At 37.5% G+C, this 19,172-nt stretch overlaps 2 protein-coding genes across 2 annotated transcripts; both read left to right on the top strand.

Moving 5' to 3' along the window:
- Nucleotides 1-462: 462 nt before the first annotated feature.
- Nucleotides 463-2,954, top strand: LOC102392533 (olfactory receptor 8J3-like). Its single transcript, XM_025266312.3, has 2 exons — nt 463-514; nt 1,999-2,954. Exons 1-2 carry the CDS (start codon nt 463-465, stop codon nt 2,952-2,954), a joined length of 1,008 nt encoding a protein of 335 aa, XP_025122097.3.
- Nucleotides 2,955-13,665: 10,711 nt separating this feature from the next.
- Nucleotides 13,666-14,619, top strand: LOC102393183 (olfactory receptor 8J3-like). The gene has a single exon (XM_025266311.3). The coding sequence runs from the start codon at nt 13,666-13,668 to the stop codon at nt 14,617-14,619; it is 954 nt and encodes a 317-aa protein (XP_025122096.3).
- Nucleotides 14,620-19,172: the final 4,553 nt, after the last annotated feature.

Here is a 19,172-nt window from a genome sequence, read left to right as displayed (position 1 = left end):
ATGTAAAGTTTAAAAATAAAATAAAATTAAAAAAAAATTAATATACTCTACAATTATCTTGTGCTTATATTTTGTTACCAGCCCTTTTTCTCTTCCCTATTATTGGAATAGAATGTCCATGAGGTAAGGGACAAGTCATTCAACTGAAGCTTGGCTATTTCCTGACAAAAGTAGAAAATCAACAAATACCTGGTAATTAAGTAAGAAAATGATTCAAGGGACCAAAGAGAATGTTTGGTGTCAGAAACAAACTAGTATAAAATATTCAACAATATTAGAAGTAATTTTGGTCTTATATCTCTGATTCTGTTTCATTGTCACACTCTTTTTTTTTTTTTTTCTTACTGTAGAATTTTTGTTTTAATTTTGTTTAGAAGAGAAATGTCAACAGTTCTGGTCTTTGAAAAGTCACATATTTATGATATATAGATTTAAAAAACACTTTATTGAATTCTGATTGACATGCAAAAACTCTACATGCTTAATGTATGCAACTTGATGAGATTGGAGATACGTGTGTATCAGTGAAATCATCACCACAATCTATGCCATAAGCAGATTCACCCTCTACAAAAGTTTCTTCCTGCTCACTTTACTAATTATTATTAATGTAGTGCATATATATATATATATATGTTAATTGTGCTAAAGGGTAAATCTTATGTTAATTGATCATGTAGCTTTGACCCTCTACAACTTCTCTCCAAGTCCTCGGATTAGAGACTATGAACAGACTTCTCTTGTCAGGTGCCCCCAACTAGATATCAATTGTTATTGAGAAAAAGCTCAACTTAGTGAGGTCAAATATCACCTTTCAAATATCTCTAGCAAAATATTCAGTTGCATTATAACCTCATGTAGATCCTTTAGCAAATATATGTAATGAAATTACCATAGAAGTTCTATAAAAAGATGTTTAATATTATTGCATTGATGAAAAACTATCAAAAATCTGATAAAATATCAGTAAAGTGATGAACTAAAATTGAGGTCAGAAGTATTTCATAATTCAAAAAATAACATTATAAAATTGTATAAATAAAAAATAATGGTTAAAAATAAAAGCACATTGAAATAATATGAGGAATTGTATCAACTTGTGGGCAAGAAGGAAAAGAGCTATGAAAGGGAGGAAAATACTTTCAAACAGAAAAAATTTGTTTAAAGCTGAAAAGAGAATAGTTGATGTAAAAAATGTATCTGAGAACATGTCTCCATATATTTTTTTCTGGTAATAAAGTGAAAAATGAGCAAAGAGTTTAACAGAAATAGATGGTCAAAGTTGCAAGTTCAACATACACCGAATAGAAGCTATAGAAATACAGTATAAACGAAAAGGGGTAGCGCATTGGCTAAATTATCTATTCTTAAGAAAAAGCAAGAAATCTCAGATTAAGAAATTAAGAATAGATGTCAAATTATTTGTGTGCTTAGTCGCTCAGTCATGTCCGACTCTGTGACTCCCATCAGGACTGTTGCCCACCAGGGTCTTCTGTCCATGGAGTTTTCCAGGAAAGACTGTTGGAACAGGTTGCCATTTCCTATTCCCAGGGATCTTCCCAACCCAAGGATAGAACCTCTGTCTCTCGCGTATCCTGCATTGGCAGGCAGATTTTTTATCATTAAGCCACTTGGGAAATCTTGAATTTTTAGGGAACTTGCAGTTCCTCATGTCTTCCTCACACTCTGTACAAGAGGCATCAGATTGGAATCTCCGTTCTGTTTTTTTAAGCTACTAAAACAGTCATAATTTAATAAGATTATGAGAAAATAAATTTTCAAAATATACATTACACTGGATCATCTGTTTAAAATTTGCCATACCTGTTACATCTCTTCAGTAAATGATTGCAAAGTTGGTTTACTAGACCTAGAGCTTTGAGTTTAATAACTGAGACCAATAGGAAATCTCATCAAAGAATTGCTTTTGACATCTAATAACAGTCCTGGAAAATAATTCCATAAGGTTTCTGACTATTTCTTTTTTTCTTCAAACAGATGACTTTCCAAACTGTTACGTGGCTCATGGAAATTTCACTCAGGTCACTGAGTTTATTCTCACAGGAGTCTCAGAACATCCGGACCTCCAGATCCCACTCTTCTTTCTCTTCCTGGTCATCTATGGACTGACCGTGACAGGAAACCTAAGCATCATCACCCTCACCAGCATGGACTCTCACCTTCAGACCCCCATGTATTTCTTCCTCAGGCACTTGGCTATCATCAATCTTGGCAATTCAACTGTCATTGCCCCTAAAATGCTGATCAATTTCTTAGTAAAGAAACAAACCACCTCCTACTATGAATGTGCCACCCAACTGGGAGGGTTCTTGGTTTTCATTGTAGCTGAGGTGCTCCTGTTAGCTGTGATGGCCTATGACTGCTATGTGGCCATTTGTAACCCCCTGCTCTACATGGTGGTGGTGTCTCAGAGGATCTGTCTTCTGCTAGTTTCCCTCACATACTTCTATAGCTTTTGTACCTCAATTGTGACTTCATCATCTGTATTCTCTATGACTTATTGCTCTTCCAATGTAATCAATCACTTTTACTCTGATACCGTCCCTCTGTTAGCATTGTCTTGCTCTGATACTTCAGTTCCAGAAGCAGTAATATATATATCTGCATCTACAAATTTGGTGTTTTCCATAATTACTGTCGTAGCATCTTATTTCAACATTGTTCTGTCCATTCTAAAGATACGTTCATCAGAAGGAAGGAAAAGAGCCTTCTCCACATGTGCCTCACATATTACAGCAGTGTCAGTCTTCTATGGAACTCTACTTTGTATGTATTTGCAGCCTCAAGCTAACCATTCTATGGGTGCTGATAAAATGGCTTCAATGTTCTATACACTGGTGATTCCCATGCTGAACCCCATGATCTACAGCCTGAGGAACAAGGACATGAAAGCTGCATTGAAGAGATTTATTAGAAATCCATGCTGTTTTTAAAGTCATTCTAGTTTTAAAACTCTGTAGAAAAATGAAGATAGGCTGCCATTGGTTGGAGAAAGCTGAGATTAGATGTCTGGATTATAGGTTCTCAAGTAATCCTGGAAATTAAATAGGATTCTGTTTCTAGAAAATGGTGATTTAAAAAATAAACTGACTCTCCTGGAATTCTCAGATAAATACAGAAATGAAGCATATTCACTAACTTTGCTAAGTGTTCAGTTATCTAGATCAAAGAAATGTTTCCAGGAGTCAGGAGAGATATGTTAAGAAATAAGTAAACTAGAACAAAGCAATATTATAAATAAAACAAGCAAGCTGATCTTTCTTATTATTTTGTTTCTTTTTCTTTTTATCCTGAATATGTATGGGTATAGTAGATAACTACATCTTGAAGAATTGTAATTAGAGATGGCTAAAATCCTTTTTACTCTTTCTAGCAAAATTATGCCAGTTATCTTTAAAGTAAAACTCCCTACTCTTTCTTAATATTGTTTGTTTGATAAAATATTTAGTAGGAGTGAATTTATATTCTGAATGTCAACCCAAATATGACTATTTTATTCTATTAATATACTTTATATATTTTGAATTTGTTATAAATGTATATAATGTATACATCAACATAGAAACATAGTCAATGTTCTAATATGCTCTCATTTTATTCATGAGCTTAATGGATACCATTAAGATATTCCTTTCTCCTTACTGAGTATAGTCCTCTTTATCATGTTTAATACATGGACTTTATTGTGAGACAATGGACATTCAGTGAACAATCTTTTTCAGAGTTCTTTATACCATTACAAAAACAACTTGTTTTCCAAAAATATTCTGTTGTGTTTTCTGATAGTTTTTGATCAGTGAGCTTACACTAAAATCTGTTCTCCAACTGTGAATGGATAACGGTGACCAGACCATATCACAGACTTATTAAATCAGATAACCAAATAAAGATTATTAAAACCATATTTTAAGATAAGTTGAAAGGAGTTGAGGTTACAAAAATATTCAGAGATAAGATTTTAAAGACTCACATTAACATATAAGCTTTCAAATACAATTCACACTTTATTTTTAATGCAAAATAAAATGGGTTTTATGTCCAAATATCAGAAGTTTATGTTTTGAAAGGACTGAAAAGCAATTGGGAGGAAATGAAATCAGGAAAATAAGGGAACTTTGGATACACTTTATTTGTCATGAAGTGTTGTTGATTTACAATATTATATTAGTTTTAGATGTAGTTGAACATTACATATGTGAAATAAATAAATAAAACACACTAATGACTATAACAAAATAGAAATAGATTCATAGGAACAAAGAGCAGACTAGTGGGGAAAGGGAAGAGGAGAGAGATAAGATATGGGCAGAGGAAGAGGCACAATCCACTGTGTGCAAAATTACTGAAAAATTGGTGAACAGAGAGGACATATACGTAATGAGTGTTTTCAGATATCTGACAATTGGCAGCACAGGACTGTGATGTCAGTAAAGGGTACAGTTAACTGTCCTTCACATGGGGTGATGGTGGGCATGAAGAGAACACAGTATTCAGGTAAAGTTGAAGACACAGTCAGACCAGAAGGGCCGAGGTGCCTGGGATATGTTATTGGGAACTGGAGTGGAGACACCTAAGCAGACACAGTGACTACCCAGCAGCCTGAATTCTGCTTGAGAGGTCCAGTGACTTCTGAACCATACCTATTAAGGTGAGATTCCATAAGGCCAGGTCAAGAACAGCTACCAGGGAGTGACAAATGGCTGGAGGTCTGGATGATGAAGACTACCACTTCACACAGGATTGAAATACATCACAATTCTGTCAAACTCTAGTGAGAAAACTCACTGAATGTCTAGGGCTCTGTCCAACTCAAACCTGAGCCATGCGGGTGGGGGGAAAGGTTGAAGACCCCAGACAAAGCTAAAAATGTGCATGAACATTTATATAACCACCCATGAGGAAGAGTTTGACACAAACTTTGTTAATTTACTGCAAAAATAAGTAACTACAAGAACAAATAAATCCAGCCCTCTTAAGAAGAATATAGCAATATTTAGATATCGTCACAGCATCCTATCACAATTTCCATTTCGACTCCAAAGTTCTCTAACACAGCACAATCCTTGAATTGATAACAGAGTGGTTTCTAGTTTTCCCTCTCCCTTCTCAGTCTTCAGAGTGTTAGTCTGTGTACCTCGAGATAGGACTTTATCAGCTTTATGGCCTCTTCTACCCACTCCATCTCCTGCATCCCAATCTGTTCTGTACATGAGAAGCTGTCTGAGGGGAGATTTTTTTGCCCTACCTGTTGCTGCTGCTGCTGCTGCTAAGTGGCTTCAGTCGTGTCCAACTCTGTGTGACCCCATACATGGCAGCCTACCAGGCTCCCCTGTCCCTTGGATTCTCCAGGCAAGAACACTGGAGTGGGCTGCCATTTCCTTCTCCAATGCATGAAAGTGAAAAGTGAAAGTGAAGCCGCTCAGTCATGTCCGACTCTTCGCAACCGCATGGACTGCAGCCTGCCAGGCTCCTCTGTCCATGGGATTTTCCAGGCAAGAGTACTGGAGTGGGTTGCCATTGCCTTCTCCGTCCCTACTGGTGCATTTTTTTGCTTTGTATCACTGCAGGATTTTGAGCCAAAGAACTAAACAGAGACATCAAAATAATAAAAACTCTGTGTGTTTATTGGCCATCTGGCTGTCTTCTTTGGACAAATCTCTGTTTAGGTCTTCTGCTCATTTTCATGATTAGGTTGTTGTTTTCCTAATATTGAGCTATACCAGCTGCTTATATATTTTGGAGATTAATACTTTGTCAGTTGTTTCATTTGGAACTATTTTGTCCCATTCTGAGGATTGTCTTTTTATCGTGTTTATTGTTTTCTTTGCTGTGCAAAACTTTTAAGTTTAAATAGGTTCCATTTGTATACTTTTGTTTTTATTTCCAATACTCTAGTAGGTGGGTCAAAGAGGACCTTGCTGTAACTTATATCAAAGAGTGTTCTGTCTATATTTCCTTTCAGAATGTTATAGCTTCTGGTCTTATATTTAGTTTAGTTTTTTTTTTTTTTAATTCACTTTGAGTTTATCTTTGTGTATGGTGGTAGGAACTGTTCTAATTTCATTCTTTTACACATACTTATCCAATTTTCCCAGCACACATATTGAAAAAACTATCTTTTCTCCATTGTATATCATTGCTTTCTTTGTCAAAAATGAGATGTCCATAGGTGTGCAGGTTTATCTCTGGACTTTCTATCTTATCCCATTGGTCTATATTTCTGTTTTTGTACCAACCCCCCAAAAAATGGGCAGAAGGCCTAAGTAGACAGTTCTTCAAAGAAGATATACAGATTACAATAAACACATGAAAAAAATGCTTAGAATTGCTTATTGCTAGAGAAATGTAAATCAAAACCACAGTGAGGTATAACCTCACACAGGTCACAATGGTCATCATCAAAAAATCGACAAACAATAAATGCTGGAGAGAATGTGGGAGAAAAGGGAATCCTATTGCACTGTTGGTGGGAATGTAAATTTATACAGCCACCATGGAGAACAGTATGGAGACTCCTTAAAAACACTAGGCATAAAACTACCATATGACCCAGTGATCCCACTACTAGGCATATACCTTGAGAAAACCATAACTGGAAAAGACACATGTGCCCCAATTTTCATAGTGGCATTATGTACAATAGCTACAATGTTGAAGCAACTTACATGTCCATTGACAGATGGATGAATACAAAAAATGTCATACAAATATACAATGGAATATTCAGTTCAGTTCAGTCACTCAGTCGTGTCCAATTCTTTGTGACCCCAGGAATCACAGTACACAAGGCCTCCCTGTCCATCACCAACTCCCGGAGTTCACCCAGACTCACGTCCATCAAGTCAGTGATGCCATCCAGCCATCTCATCCTCAGTCGTCCCCTTCTCCTCCTGCCCCCAATCCCTCCCAGCATCAGAGTCTTTTCCAATGAGTCAACTCTTCGCATGAGGTGGCCAAAGTACTGGAGTTTCAGCTTTACCATCATTCCTTCCAAAGAACACCCAGGACTGATCTCCTTCAGAATGGACTGGTTGGATCTCCTTGCAGTCCAAGGGACTCTCAAGAGTCTTCTCCAACCACAGTTCAAAAGCATCAATTCTTCGGCACTCAGCCTTCTTCACAGTCCAACTCTCACATCCATACATGACCACAGAAAAACCATAGCCTTGACTAGACAGACCTTTGTTGGCAAAGTAATGTCTCTGCTTTTGAATATGCTATCTAGGTTGGTCAAAACTTTCCTTCCAAGGAGTAAGGGTCTTTTAATTTCGTGGCTGCAATCACCATCTGCAGTGATTTTGGACCCCAGAATAATAAAGTCTGACACTGTTTCCACTGTTTCCCCATCTATTTCCCATGAAGTGATGGGACTGGATGCCATGATCTCAGTTTTCTGAATGTTGAGCTTTAAGCCAACTTTTTCACTCTCCACTTTCAATTTCATCAAGAGGCTGTTGAGTTCCTCTTCACTTTCTGCCATAAGGGTGGTGTCATCTGCATGTCTGAGGTTATTGATATTTCTCCCAGCAATCTTGATTCCAGCTTGTGTTTCTTCCAGCCCAGCGTTTCTCATGATGTACTCTGCATAGAAGTTAAATAAGCAGTGTGACAATATACAGCCTTGACGTACTCCTTTTCCTATTTGGAACCAGTCTGTTTTTCCATGCCCAGTTCTAACTGTTGCTTCCTGACCTGAACACAGATTTCTCAAGAGGCATATCAGGTGGTCTAACAGTCCCATCTCTTTCAGAATTTTCTACAGTTTATTGTGATCCACACACTCAAAGGCTTTGGTATAGTCAATGAAGCAGAAATAGATGTTTTTCTGGAACTCTCTTGCTTTTTCCATGATCCAGCGGATGTTGGCAATTTGATATCTGGTTCCTCTGCCTTTTCTAAAACCAGCTTGAACATCAGGAAGTTCACGGTTCACATATTGCTGAAGCCTGGCTTGGAGAATTTTGAGCATTACTTTACTAGCGTGTGAGATGAGTGCAATTGTGCAGTAGTTTGCGCATTCTTTGGCATTGCCTTTCTTTGGGATTAGAATGAAAACTGGCCTTTTCCAGTCCTGTGATCATTGCTGAGTTTTCCAAATTTGCTGGCATATTGAATGTAGCACTTTCACAGCATCATCTTTCAGGATTTGAAATAGCTCAACTGGAATTCCATCACCTCCACTAGCTTTGTTCATAGTGATGCTTCCTAAGGCCCACTTGACTTCACATTCTAGGATGTCTAGCTCTAGGTCAGTGATTACACTATCATGATTATCTGGGTCATGAAGAACCTTTTTGTACAGTTCTTCTGTGTATTCTTGCCATCTCTTCTTAATATCTTCTGCTTCTGTTAGGTCCATGCCATTTCTGTCCTTTATCGAGCCCATCTTTGCATGAAATGTTCCCTTGGTATCTCTAATTTTCTTGAAGAGATCTCTAGTCACCAGATGGTCAACACCGAAATCAGATTGATTATAGTCTTTGCAGCCAAAGATGGAGAAGCTCTATACAATCAACAAAAACAAGACCAGGAGCTGACTGTGGCTCAGATCATGAACTCCTTATTGCCAAATTCAGACTTAAATTGAAGAAAGTAGGGAAAACACTAGACCATTCAGGTATGACCTAAATCAAATCCCTTATGATTATACAGTGGAAGTGAGAAATAGATTTAAGGGCCTAGATCTGATAGATAGAGTGCCTGATGAACTATGGAATGAGGTTCGTGACATTCTACAGGAGACAGGGATCAAGACCATCCCCATGGAAAAGAAATGTAAAAAAGCAAAATGGCTATCTGGGGAGGCCTTACAAATAGCTGTGAAAAGAAGAGAAGCAAAAAGCAAAGGAGAAAAGGAAAGATATAAGCATCTGAATGCAGAGTTCCGAAGAATAGCAAGAAGAGATAAGAAAGCCTTCTTCAGCAATCAATGCAAAGAAATAGAGGAAAACAACAGAATGGGAAAAACTAGAGATCTCTTCAAGAAAATTAGAGATACCAAGGGAACATTTCATGCAAAGATGGGCTCGATAAAGGACAGAAATGGTATTACTCAGCCTCAAAAAGAATGGATTTAACTCCATTCTAGGGATGTGGATGAAATTACAACCTGTTATATAGAGTGAAGTAAGTAATAAAGAGAAAAACAAATGTTGCATATTAACATACACACTCACAAACACACACATTCTCACACACACACACACACACGCACACATATATATATATATAGAGAGAGAGAGAGTGAATCTAGAAAAAAATGGTATTGATGAATCTATTTGCAGAAAAGGAATGGAAACTCAGATATAGAGAATGGACTTGTGGATACAGTGGAGGAAAAGGAGAACAGGATGAATGGAGAAAGTAGCACTGACGTATATACACCGCCACATGTAAAACAGATAGCTGGTGAGAAGTTGCTGTATAACACAGGGACCCAGACTGGCACTCTGTCATGACCTAGAGGGGGGGAATAGGTGGAGGGGAGGGAAACCTCAGCGGGATGTGATACATGTATAATTATGGCTGATTTGCATTGCTATATGGCAGAAAATGGCAAAACACTGTAAAGCAAATTTCCCTCAATATGAAATAAATTAAGAAAACTTCTAGAAGAAAATCTCCAAAAGCAGTTTCATCTAACACACTTATAAAAAGCCCAAAAAATCAATAAAAGATTGATTAAAATGGACAAAATTTAGACACTTTAAAATGTATATATATATGGATGACCAGCAAATACATTGACAAATGTCCAATATCATTAGTCATTAAGTAAACAAAAATTAAACTCACAATGAGATAATTTCATCTCTATTTCCATTTATAAGCGGATTCATTTTGATATATGGCAAAACCAATACAATATTGTAAAGTTAAAATAAAATAAAGTAAAAAAAAATCCTAACCAATGATGATGATTTGCTTGCAATTTTATCATAACTTCTGAAACAGTTGTAGTTTTACTGTGAGAAAGCACATCCATCTTTTTCATTGTTACTGTAATAGCTGTCTTTAAGTAAGTGTCTCCCTGGAACTGTACAGATAAATTATACTGTCTTCTGCCTTTCCTTAAATTGTTCCTTACAATTTTTCACTAGGGAATATGCAGGTTATCCTAGGTAATTTGAAGACATCACATGCAATTAAAAAAAAAAAAACATATAATTTGGGGAGAATCATCTGAATAAATTTCATACTACTTCCTCAGGGAACATCACAAGGAGAGAGGGAACATATAAATTGCCCCTACCCAAAGACAAGTCAGAGTAATTTGAGAGCAGAAATTCGAATTCTTCATTAAAGGTGAGTAAATAGGAATTGTAGATATTGCTTAACACCACGGTTTTGGTAATTTCACTTAATTCTTAACTATGGATACTCTTTCAGTCACTGACAGCTTATTCTTTACATCACAAAAATTTCATTATCTCTTTTGTTAACTGGTTTCCCTGGAAAAGCATGGCAGTTTTAGGACATAAATCCTATGAATTGACTAGAGGTCATATATTCATTTGGTTTGTGAAAATGAAAATTGGTAGTTGGATATTGCAAGTGAAGAAGTAATTAGGAATATCTGAAAATCATCAGCAAATTAATCTGTTAAAATTAGTAAAGTTAAGATTTCCAGATAAAATACAGGATGTTCAGTTGAATTTAAATTTCAGGTAAATAGTAACTATGTTTTAATATCTGGCTCATTTGGAGAAGGAAATGGCAACCCACTCCAGTATTCTTGCCTGAAGAATCCCAGGGACAGGGGAGCCTTGTGAGATGCTATCTATGTGGTCACACAGAGTTGGACATGACTGAAGTGACTTAGCAGCAGCAGAATGTAATATTTGACTTTTTTTCTATAAATATACCCAACACAGGTCTTCCCTGGTGCATCAGTGGTAAAGAATTCCCCTCCAATGCAGGAGACTTAGATTCAATCCCCGGTCCAGGAAGATCCCGTGGAGAAGGAAATGGCAACCCTCTCCAGTATTATTTCCTGGAAAATCCCATGGATGGAGGAGCTTGATGGTCTACAACCCATGGGGTTGCCAGGGGTTGAATGTGACTTAGCAACTGAACAACAACAAAAACAAATACCCAGTTCAATCTTAGAAAAATAATATTTTAAGACACGTGTTACTCATGAATCATTTTATGAACTGAATAATTTTACTACATTATTCCTTATATATGTGAATAAACTCCCATGCTTAAATTGAGAGACGTTTTAGTTGTTTTCCCTACTGATTGCTTATGCTTATGTTTGTTCATTTGTTTGTTTCTTTTCAGACAAATATTTACAAACTGAGTGAATAGACTGGCAAATGAATAGAATTAAAAAAATGTTATGGAGTTTTTTTAAGAGTTATGGAGAAAGCTATGAACCTCAAATAATTCCTGCTATCACCAAGTCTGAAGATTGAAAAGTCAGTCATCCCATTGCATAATTTTGTACTCTGTGATTTAACGTCTAAGTCATGTCTGACTCTTGCGAACCCATGGACTGCAGCCCACCAGGCTCCTCTGTCCATGGGATTCTCCTCTAATAGCCCTAAATGAAAGTATATAAAATGTTTCATCAGGATATTAGAAAATGACCAGAGGTATCATTTCCCAAATTAGCAGAATGGGTAGGGTTTCACTTTCTCTTAAACATCCTGATAGCAATTCCTTTTGATAAATACCTGTAAGTTGTAAGCTGGACCATATAGAGAGCTGCTAATCAACAAGTATAAGTTTCAGTTACATGAGGTGAATAAGATCTAGAGATCTGCTGCACAGCATTGTGTCTGTAATTAACAATACTGTTCTGTTCAGCCATAAATCTCTTAACAGGGCAGATTTCAAGTTATGTATTCTTACCACATTGTTTAAAATAAAAATTTAAAAGAATGGGCAAGGTGCAAGGATCTGGAAATGTAGAAGAATGTAATAACTGACACTGAAAATGAAGACATGTCTAATAAACATAAGGATGATTCTTAGTAGAAATGAAGACTTCAAAGTGGTAAAACTGATACTATAAATCTGAATTTCATTGCTTAATCCAATGTGTTTCTCTTTCTATTAAAAAAAAAAAAATGATAGCAAGCCATGTTACCCCTGTAAATCAGAGTGGGACTCAGTAGAGAAACAGCTGCTGCTGCTGCTGCTAAGTCGGTTCAGTCGTGTCCGACTCTGTGCGACCCCATAGATGGTAGCCCACCAGGCTCCCCCATCCTGGGATTCTCCAGGCAAGAACACTGGAGTGGGTTGCCATTTCCTTCTCCAATGCGTGAAAGTGAGAAGTGAAAGTGAAGTCGCTCAGTCGTGTCCGACTCTTACCGACCCCATGGACTGCAGCCCACCAGGCTCCTCTGTCCATGGGATTTTCCAGGCAAGAGTACTGGAGTGGGGTGCCATTGCCTTCTCCAGGGAAACAGCAGACAACACCATCTAGAAAGAAGAAATAGAATTGGCTCAGCAATCTCCAGCACTGTCTTTCCTTCTCAACTCCACTCCTTGGATCAGACTAGATTTCTGGTTTGTTAAGTCAGAACCTCTGTAGTATCTTAAAGAGAAAAGAAAATCTAAGGGGAAAAAATGTTTATTTTCTAGATTGCTTGTCTTCGCTCAACTGGTATCTTTGAATATCAGTAGGGAAACAGAGGGACTAGGGTTGAGTGTATGTCTGGTGAAACGATATGACTAGAAAAGTGATACAGACCTGAGTGTGGAATGCATTGAATATGAGGCCAAGGCTTTTTTCAATTATTCTAAAAGATATCTCAGATTACATGTTTGATTAATCAGAAAGTTTTAATGACTCCTACTGACTTATCAACAAATCTTAGAGAATGGTAGCCTGAAGAAGAGAAGGATACAGCAGTCCATGACAGTGTTAATGAAAGCTTGACCTAAGGAAGTAGGAGAGGGGGTGCTTAAGATGGCAAAGAAATATGGAAATTGGCAGAAAATACAACATAGAGCTTTAAAAGAAACTTAGAGGAAAAATATAATGTCTGTGATTTAACTGATTGCTTTTCAACATTTACTTTTGCAATTTAAGAAGAGTATATAACCAGCCTGCGTGTGCTCAGTCACTCACTCATGTCCGACTTTGTGCAACGCCATGGACTGTAGACTGCCAGGCTCCTCTCTCCAGGCGAGAATACTGGAGCAGGTAGCCATTCCCTCCTCCAGGTGATTTTCCTGATCCAGGGGTTGAACCCATGTCTCCTGCATTGGCAGATAGACTGTACTATTTCACCCCCTGGGAAGTTATAAACCATCAGGACACTTGATTTTAGCAGAAGTAAGGGAACTGATGGGCTTCGCTGGTGGCTCAAATGGTAAAGAATCTGTCAGCAATGCGGGAGACCTGAGTTCAATCCGTGGGTTGGGAAGATCTCCTGGAGAAGGCAACAGCTACCCACTCAAGTATTCTGACCTGGTAAATTCCATGGACTGTAAGGTACATGGGGTCACAAAGAGTCAGACATGACTGAGTGACTTTCACTTACTCAAGGGAATGGATATATTTTCAAAGTATGATTCCAGGAAATCTTACCCCAGAAATTGCCCTTGCCATATAGCAACAGTTCTGGAAATTTTTAAAAACTGTAACCACTTCTCCTTTCTTTCCCAGATGACTTTCTACACTCTTACATGGCTAATGGAAATTTCACCCGAGTCACTGAGTTTATTCTCACAGGAGTCTCAGAACATCCAGACCTCCAGATCCCACTCTTCTTTGTCTTCCTGGTCATCTATGGACTGACCGTGACAGGGAACCTAAGCATCATCACCCTCACCAGTGTGGACTCGCGGCTTCAGACCCCCATGTATTTCTTCCTCAGGCACTTGGCTATCATCAATCTTGGCAATTCAACTGTCATTGCCCCTAAAATGCTGATCAACTTTTTAGTAAAGAAACACAGTACTTCCTACTATGAATGTGCCACCCAACTGGGAGGGTTCTTGGTTTTCATTGTAGCTGAGGTGCTCCTGTTAGCTGTGATGGCCTATGACCGCTATGTGGCCATTTGTGACCCCCTGCTCTACATGGTGGTTGTATCTCGGCGGATCTGTCTTCTGCTAGTTTCCCTCACATACCTCTATAGCTTTTCCACAGCTATTGTGGCCTCATCTTCTGTATTCTCTGTGACTTATTGCTCTTGCAATATCATCAATCATTTTTATTGTGATATCACCCCTCTGCTAGCATTGTCCTGCTCTGATACTTCCTTTCCAGAAACATTTGTGTTTATATCTGCAGCTACAAATCTGGTGTTTTCCATAATTATAGTTCTTGTATCTTATTTCAACATTGTTTTGTCCATTCTCAAAATACGTTCATCAGAAGGAAGGAAAAAAGCCTTTTCCACCTGTGCATCACATATGATGGCAGTATCTGTCTTCTATGGCACAATGATATTCATGTATGCGCAGCCTCAAACTAACCATTCTATGGATACTGATAAAGTGGCCTCCGTGTTTTATACTCTGGTGATCCCCATGCTGAACCCCATGATCTACAGCCTGAGGAACAAGGACGTGAAGGCCACCTTAAAGAGATTTCTGACAAATTCATGCTGTTCTTTTAAGCTGATGAAATTTTAGAAATCTGTAAATAAATAGAGTTAAGACAAACTGCCATTGTGTCAGAAAAAGCAATGGTTAGATGACTGATTAATAGGTATGCAGCCTACTCTGAGAATTAAAAGGTGCTAGAATTTGGGAGGCACTGATTTAAAAAATAATCTGAAGCTCTTGGATGTATGAATTTAATACAGAAACAAAGCAGTATTCACTGATTTTCTCAAGGATTATACAAACATCTACATTGAAATAAATATTTCCAAGAGTCAGGAGATATGAATTTGAAAATTTTAAATAAGTCAAAAGAGAAGAAGGAAAATAATAGCTGAGGGAAGTAAGTGGATTTTTCTCATTCTTTGGCTTTTTTTAACTTTCTGTGCATGTAGCAGATCACTGCATCTGGAATTGCAGATGGCCTAAATCCTTTTCATCACTAAATAGCAAAATTAAACTGACAAATTTATTTAAAACAATCCTTAACTCTTTCTTAGTATGGTTTGAAGGAAAAGCTACACACTCCTCATACATTTGTATTTTGAATGATAACCAAAATGCAGTTGAAATTATTTTTATGGCAATTAATACAATTTATACAACTTATTAATGAAGAACACAAGGCATCATCACCGATGGCTTTCACTCTGAGTACTACTGTATGATAATTGTAGTGGAGTTTATAAGAATTTTCCTTCTCCTTACCCTAAGTGTAAGTTTTCTGTAGTATGTTTAATAAATGTACTGTGTTTTGATGTAAGTAAGCATTCAATGAATCATGTTTTTGAAAGTCCCTCGCATCATTAAGAAAAAAAATTTAATTGTTTTTGTAATTTTTTGATTTCTGAGTTTTTTTTAAATTTTATTTTATTTTTAAACTTTACAATATTGTATTAGATTTGCCAAACATCGAAATGAATCCACCACAGGTATTCCCGTGCTCCCCATCCTGAACCCTCCTCCCTCCTCCCTCCCCATACCATCCCTCCGGGTCGTCCCAGTGCACCAGCCCCAAGCATCCGGTATCGTGCATCGAACCTGGACTGGCGACTCGTTTCACACATGATGTTATACATGTTTAAATGCCATTCTCCCAAATCTCCCCACCCTCTCCCTGTCCCACAGAGTCCATAAGACTGATCTATACATCAGTGTCTCTTTTGCTGTCTCGTACACAGCATTATTCTTACCATCTTTCTAAATTCCATATATATGTGTTAGTATACTGTATTGGTGTTTTTCTTTCTGGCTTACTTCACTCTGTATAATAGGCTCCAGTTTCAGCCACCTCATTAGAACTGATTCAAATGTATTCTTTTTAATGGCTGAGTAATACTCCATTGTGTATATGTACCACTGCTTTCTTATCCATTCATCTGCTGATGGGCATCTAGGTTGCTTCCATGTCCTGGCTATTATAAACAGTGCTGCGATGAACATTGGGGTACACGTGTCTCTTTCCCTTCTGGTTTCCTCAGTGTGTATGCCCAGCAGTGGGATTGCTGGGTCATAAGGCAGGTCTATTTCCAGTTTTTTAAGGAATCTCCACACTGTTCTCCAGAGTGGCTGTACTAGTTTGCATTCCCACCAACAGTGTAAGAGGGTTCCCTTTTTTCCACACCCTCTCCAGCATTTATTGCTTGTAGACTTTTGGATTGCAGACATTCTGACTGGCATGAAATGGTACCTCATAGTGGTTTTGATTTGCATTTCTCTGATAATGAGTGATGTTGAGCATCTTTTCATGTGTTTGTTAGCCATCTGTATGTCTTCTTTGGAGAAATGTCTATTTAGTTCTTTGGCCCATTTTTTGACTGGGTCATTTATTTTTCTGGAGTTGAGCTGTAGGAGTTGCTTGTATATTTTTGAGACTAGTTGTTTGTCAGTTGCTTCATTTGCTATTATTTTCTCCCATTCTGAAGGCGGCCTTTTCACCTTGCTAATAGTTTCCTTTGTTGTGCAGAAGCTTTTAAGTTTAATTAGGTCCCATTTGTTTGCTTTTATTTCCAATATTCTGGGAGGTGGGTCATAGAGGATCCTGCTATGATGTATGTCAGAGAGTGTTTTGTCTATGTTCTCCTCTAGGAGTTTTATAGTTTCTGGTCTTACGTTTAGATCTTTAATCCATTTTAAGTTTATTTTTGTGTATGGTGTTAGAAAGTGTTCTAGTTTCATTCTTTTACAAGTGCTTGACCAGTTTTCCCAGCACCACTTGTTAAAGAGATTGTCTTTAATCCATTGTATATTCTTGCCTCCTTTGTCAAAGATAAGGTGTCCATACGTGCATGGATTTATCTCTGGGCTTTCTATTTTGTTCCATTGATCTATATTTCTGTCTTTATGCCAGTACCATACTGGCTTGATGACTGTGGCTTTGCAGTAGAGCCTGAAGTCAGGGAGGTTGATTCCTCCAGTTCCATTCTTCTTTCTCAAGATAGCTTTGGCTATTCGAGGTTTTTTGTATTTCCATACAAATTGTGAAATTATTTGTTCCAGCTCTGTGAAGAATACCATTGGTAGCTTGATGGGGATTGCATTGAATCTATAAATTGCTTTGGATAGTATACTCATTTTCACTATATTGATTCTTCCATTCCATGAACATGGTATATTTCTCCATCTATTAGTGTCCTCTTTGATTTCTTTCACCAGTGTTTTATAGTTTTCTATATATAGGTCTTTAGTTTCTTTAGGTAGATATATTCCTAAATATTTTATTCTTTCTGTTGCAATGGTGAATGGAATTGTTTCCTTAATTTCTCTTTCTGTTTTCTCATTATTAGTGTATAGCAATGCAAGGGATTTCTGTGTGTTGATTTTATATCCTGCAACTTTACTATAATCATTGATTAGTTCTAGTAATTTTCTGGTGACGTCTTTAGGGTTTTCAATGTAGAGGATCATGTCATCTGCAAATTTGCAGTAAAACTCTCACGATTTCTGATAGTTTTTGAGTGCATATCAAAATTTATCATACAACTTGCATATATGCAGGTGACCAGAATGGAGTTAACCAATATGAGGATAAATTAATGGAGTATTATTTATATAGTACATGTAGCCAAGCTGGGCATTTCCAGTAAATAAGAACAGTAAGTCTTGTTTGGTACTAATTTACTAAAAATGTCTGGATTTCTAGACTAGCCATGTACCTGGTACACAAATAGTATCCCTGAAAAAGGTTAGTTTCATTTGGATCCTCAAATAGAGAATATTAAAACCCTCAGTGTTTCATGATAAAACGTATCAGGTTAATTTAAAAAAAATCAGGTTGTACAAACTAACAGTGCTATGGGTGTAACTGCATTTGGAAGGAAATCTCTGAATATCCTTTTTTAATTTCAGAAATTTCTTCTCAACATCACTGGGTAAATATTTCCCAACTGTGTCTCTGTTACACCTCTCTTCTGTGGACCAGAATAAATTTGTTTTGTCACTTACTTCTATTTATCATTTGCCTTTAAAAAGATATCATATTTAAAATACAAAGAAATTGCACAGTGAATTTGCTATATCTGTACATGTGTAATATCACTATTAATACCCTTATGGCAGAAAGTGAAGAACTAAAGAGCCTCTTGATGAAAGTGAGAGAGGAGAGTGAAAAAGTTGGGTTAAAGCTCAACAGTCAGAAAACTAAGATCATGGCATCTATTCCCATCACTTCTAGGCAAATAGATGGGGAAACAGTGGAAACAGTAGCTGACTTTATTTTGGGGAGCTCCAAAATCACTGCAGATAGTGATTTCAGCCATGAAATTAAAAGACACTTACTCCTTGAAAGGAAAGTTAAGACCAACCTAGACAGCATATTAAAAAGCAGAGACATTACACTGTCAACAAAGGTCCATCTAGTCAAGGCTATGGTTTTTCCAGTAGTCATGTGCGGATGTGAGAGTTGGACTATAAAGCAGGATGAGCGCAGAAGAATTGATGCTTTTGAACTGTGGTGTTGGAGAAGACTCTTGAGAGTCCTTTGGACTGCAAGGAGATCCAACCAGTCCATTCTAAAGGAAATCAGTCCTGCATGTTCATTGGAAGGACTGATGTTAAAGCTGAAACTCCAATACTTTGGCCATCAGATGTGAAAAGCTGACTCATTTGAAAAGACCCTGATATTGGGAAAGATTGAGGGCAGGAGGAGAAGGGGATGACAGAGGATGACATGGTTGGATGGCATCACTGACTCAATGGACATGAGTTTGGGTAAACTCTGGGACTTGGTGATGGACAGGGAGGCCTGATATGTTGTGGTTCATGGGGTTGCAGGGAGTCGGACACAACTGAGTGACCAAACTGAACTATTAATACTATCATTGCAAATAGAAATGTGTGATCTTATTAGAAAATGCTATTTATTAAAGAAAATGAAAGAGAGTAGCTTCTAACCAGGCACTCAAAATTGATACTGTGGTATTTCCTTGGCAGTTCAGTGGTTGAGACTCCACACTTACAATGCAGGGGGTGCAAGTTCAATCCCTGTTCTGAGAATTAAGATCCCTTATGTCACACAACACAGCCAAAAAAAAAGAAAAAGAAAAAGAACTGACATCGTTTCAGGTCAAACAGTGTGATATGAC

Source organism: Bubalus bubalis, chromosome 16 (genome assembly GCF_019923935.1).
Source record: "Bubalus bubalis isolate 160015118507 breed Murrah chromosome 16, NDDB_SH_1, whole genome shotgun sequence".
Taxonomy (NCBI): Eukaryota; Metazoa; Chordata; class Mammalia; order Artiodactyla; family Bovidae; genus Bubalus; species Bubalus bubalis.
The sequence above is the reverse complement of the archived record's forward strand: the minus strand, read 5'-3'. Positions and strand labels throughout refer to the sequence as shown.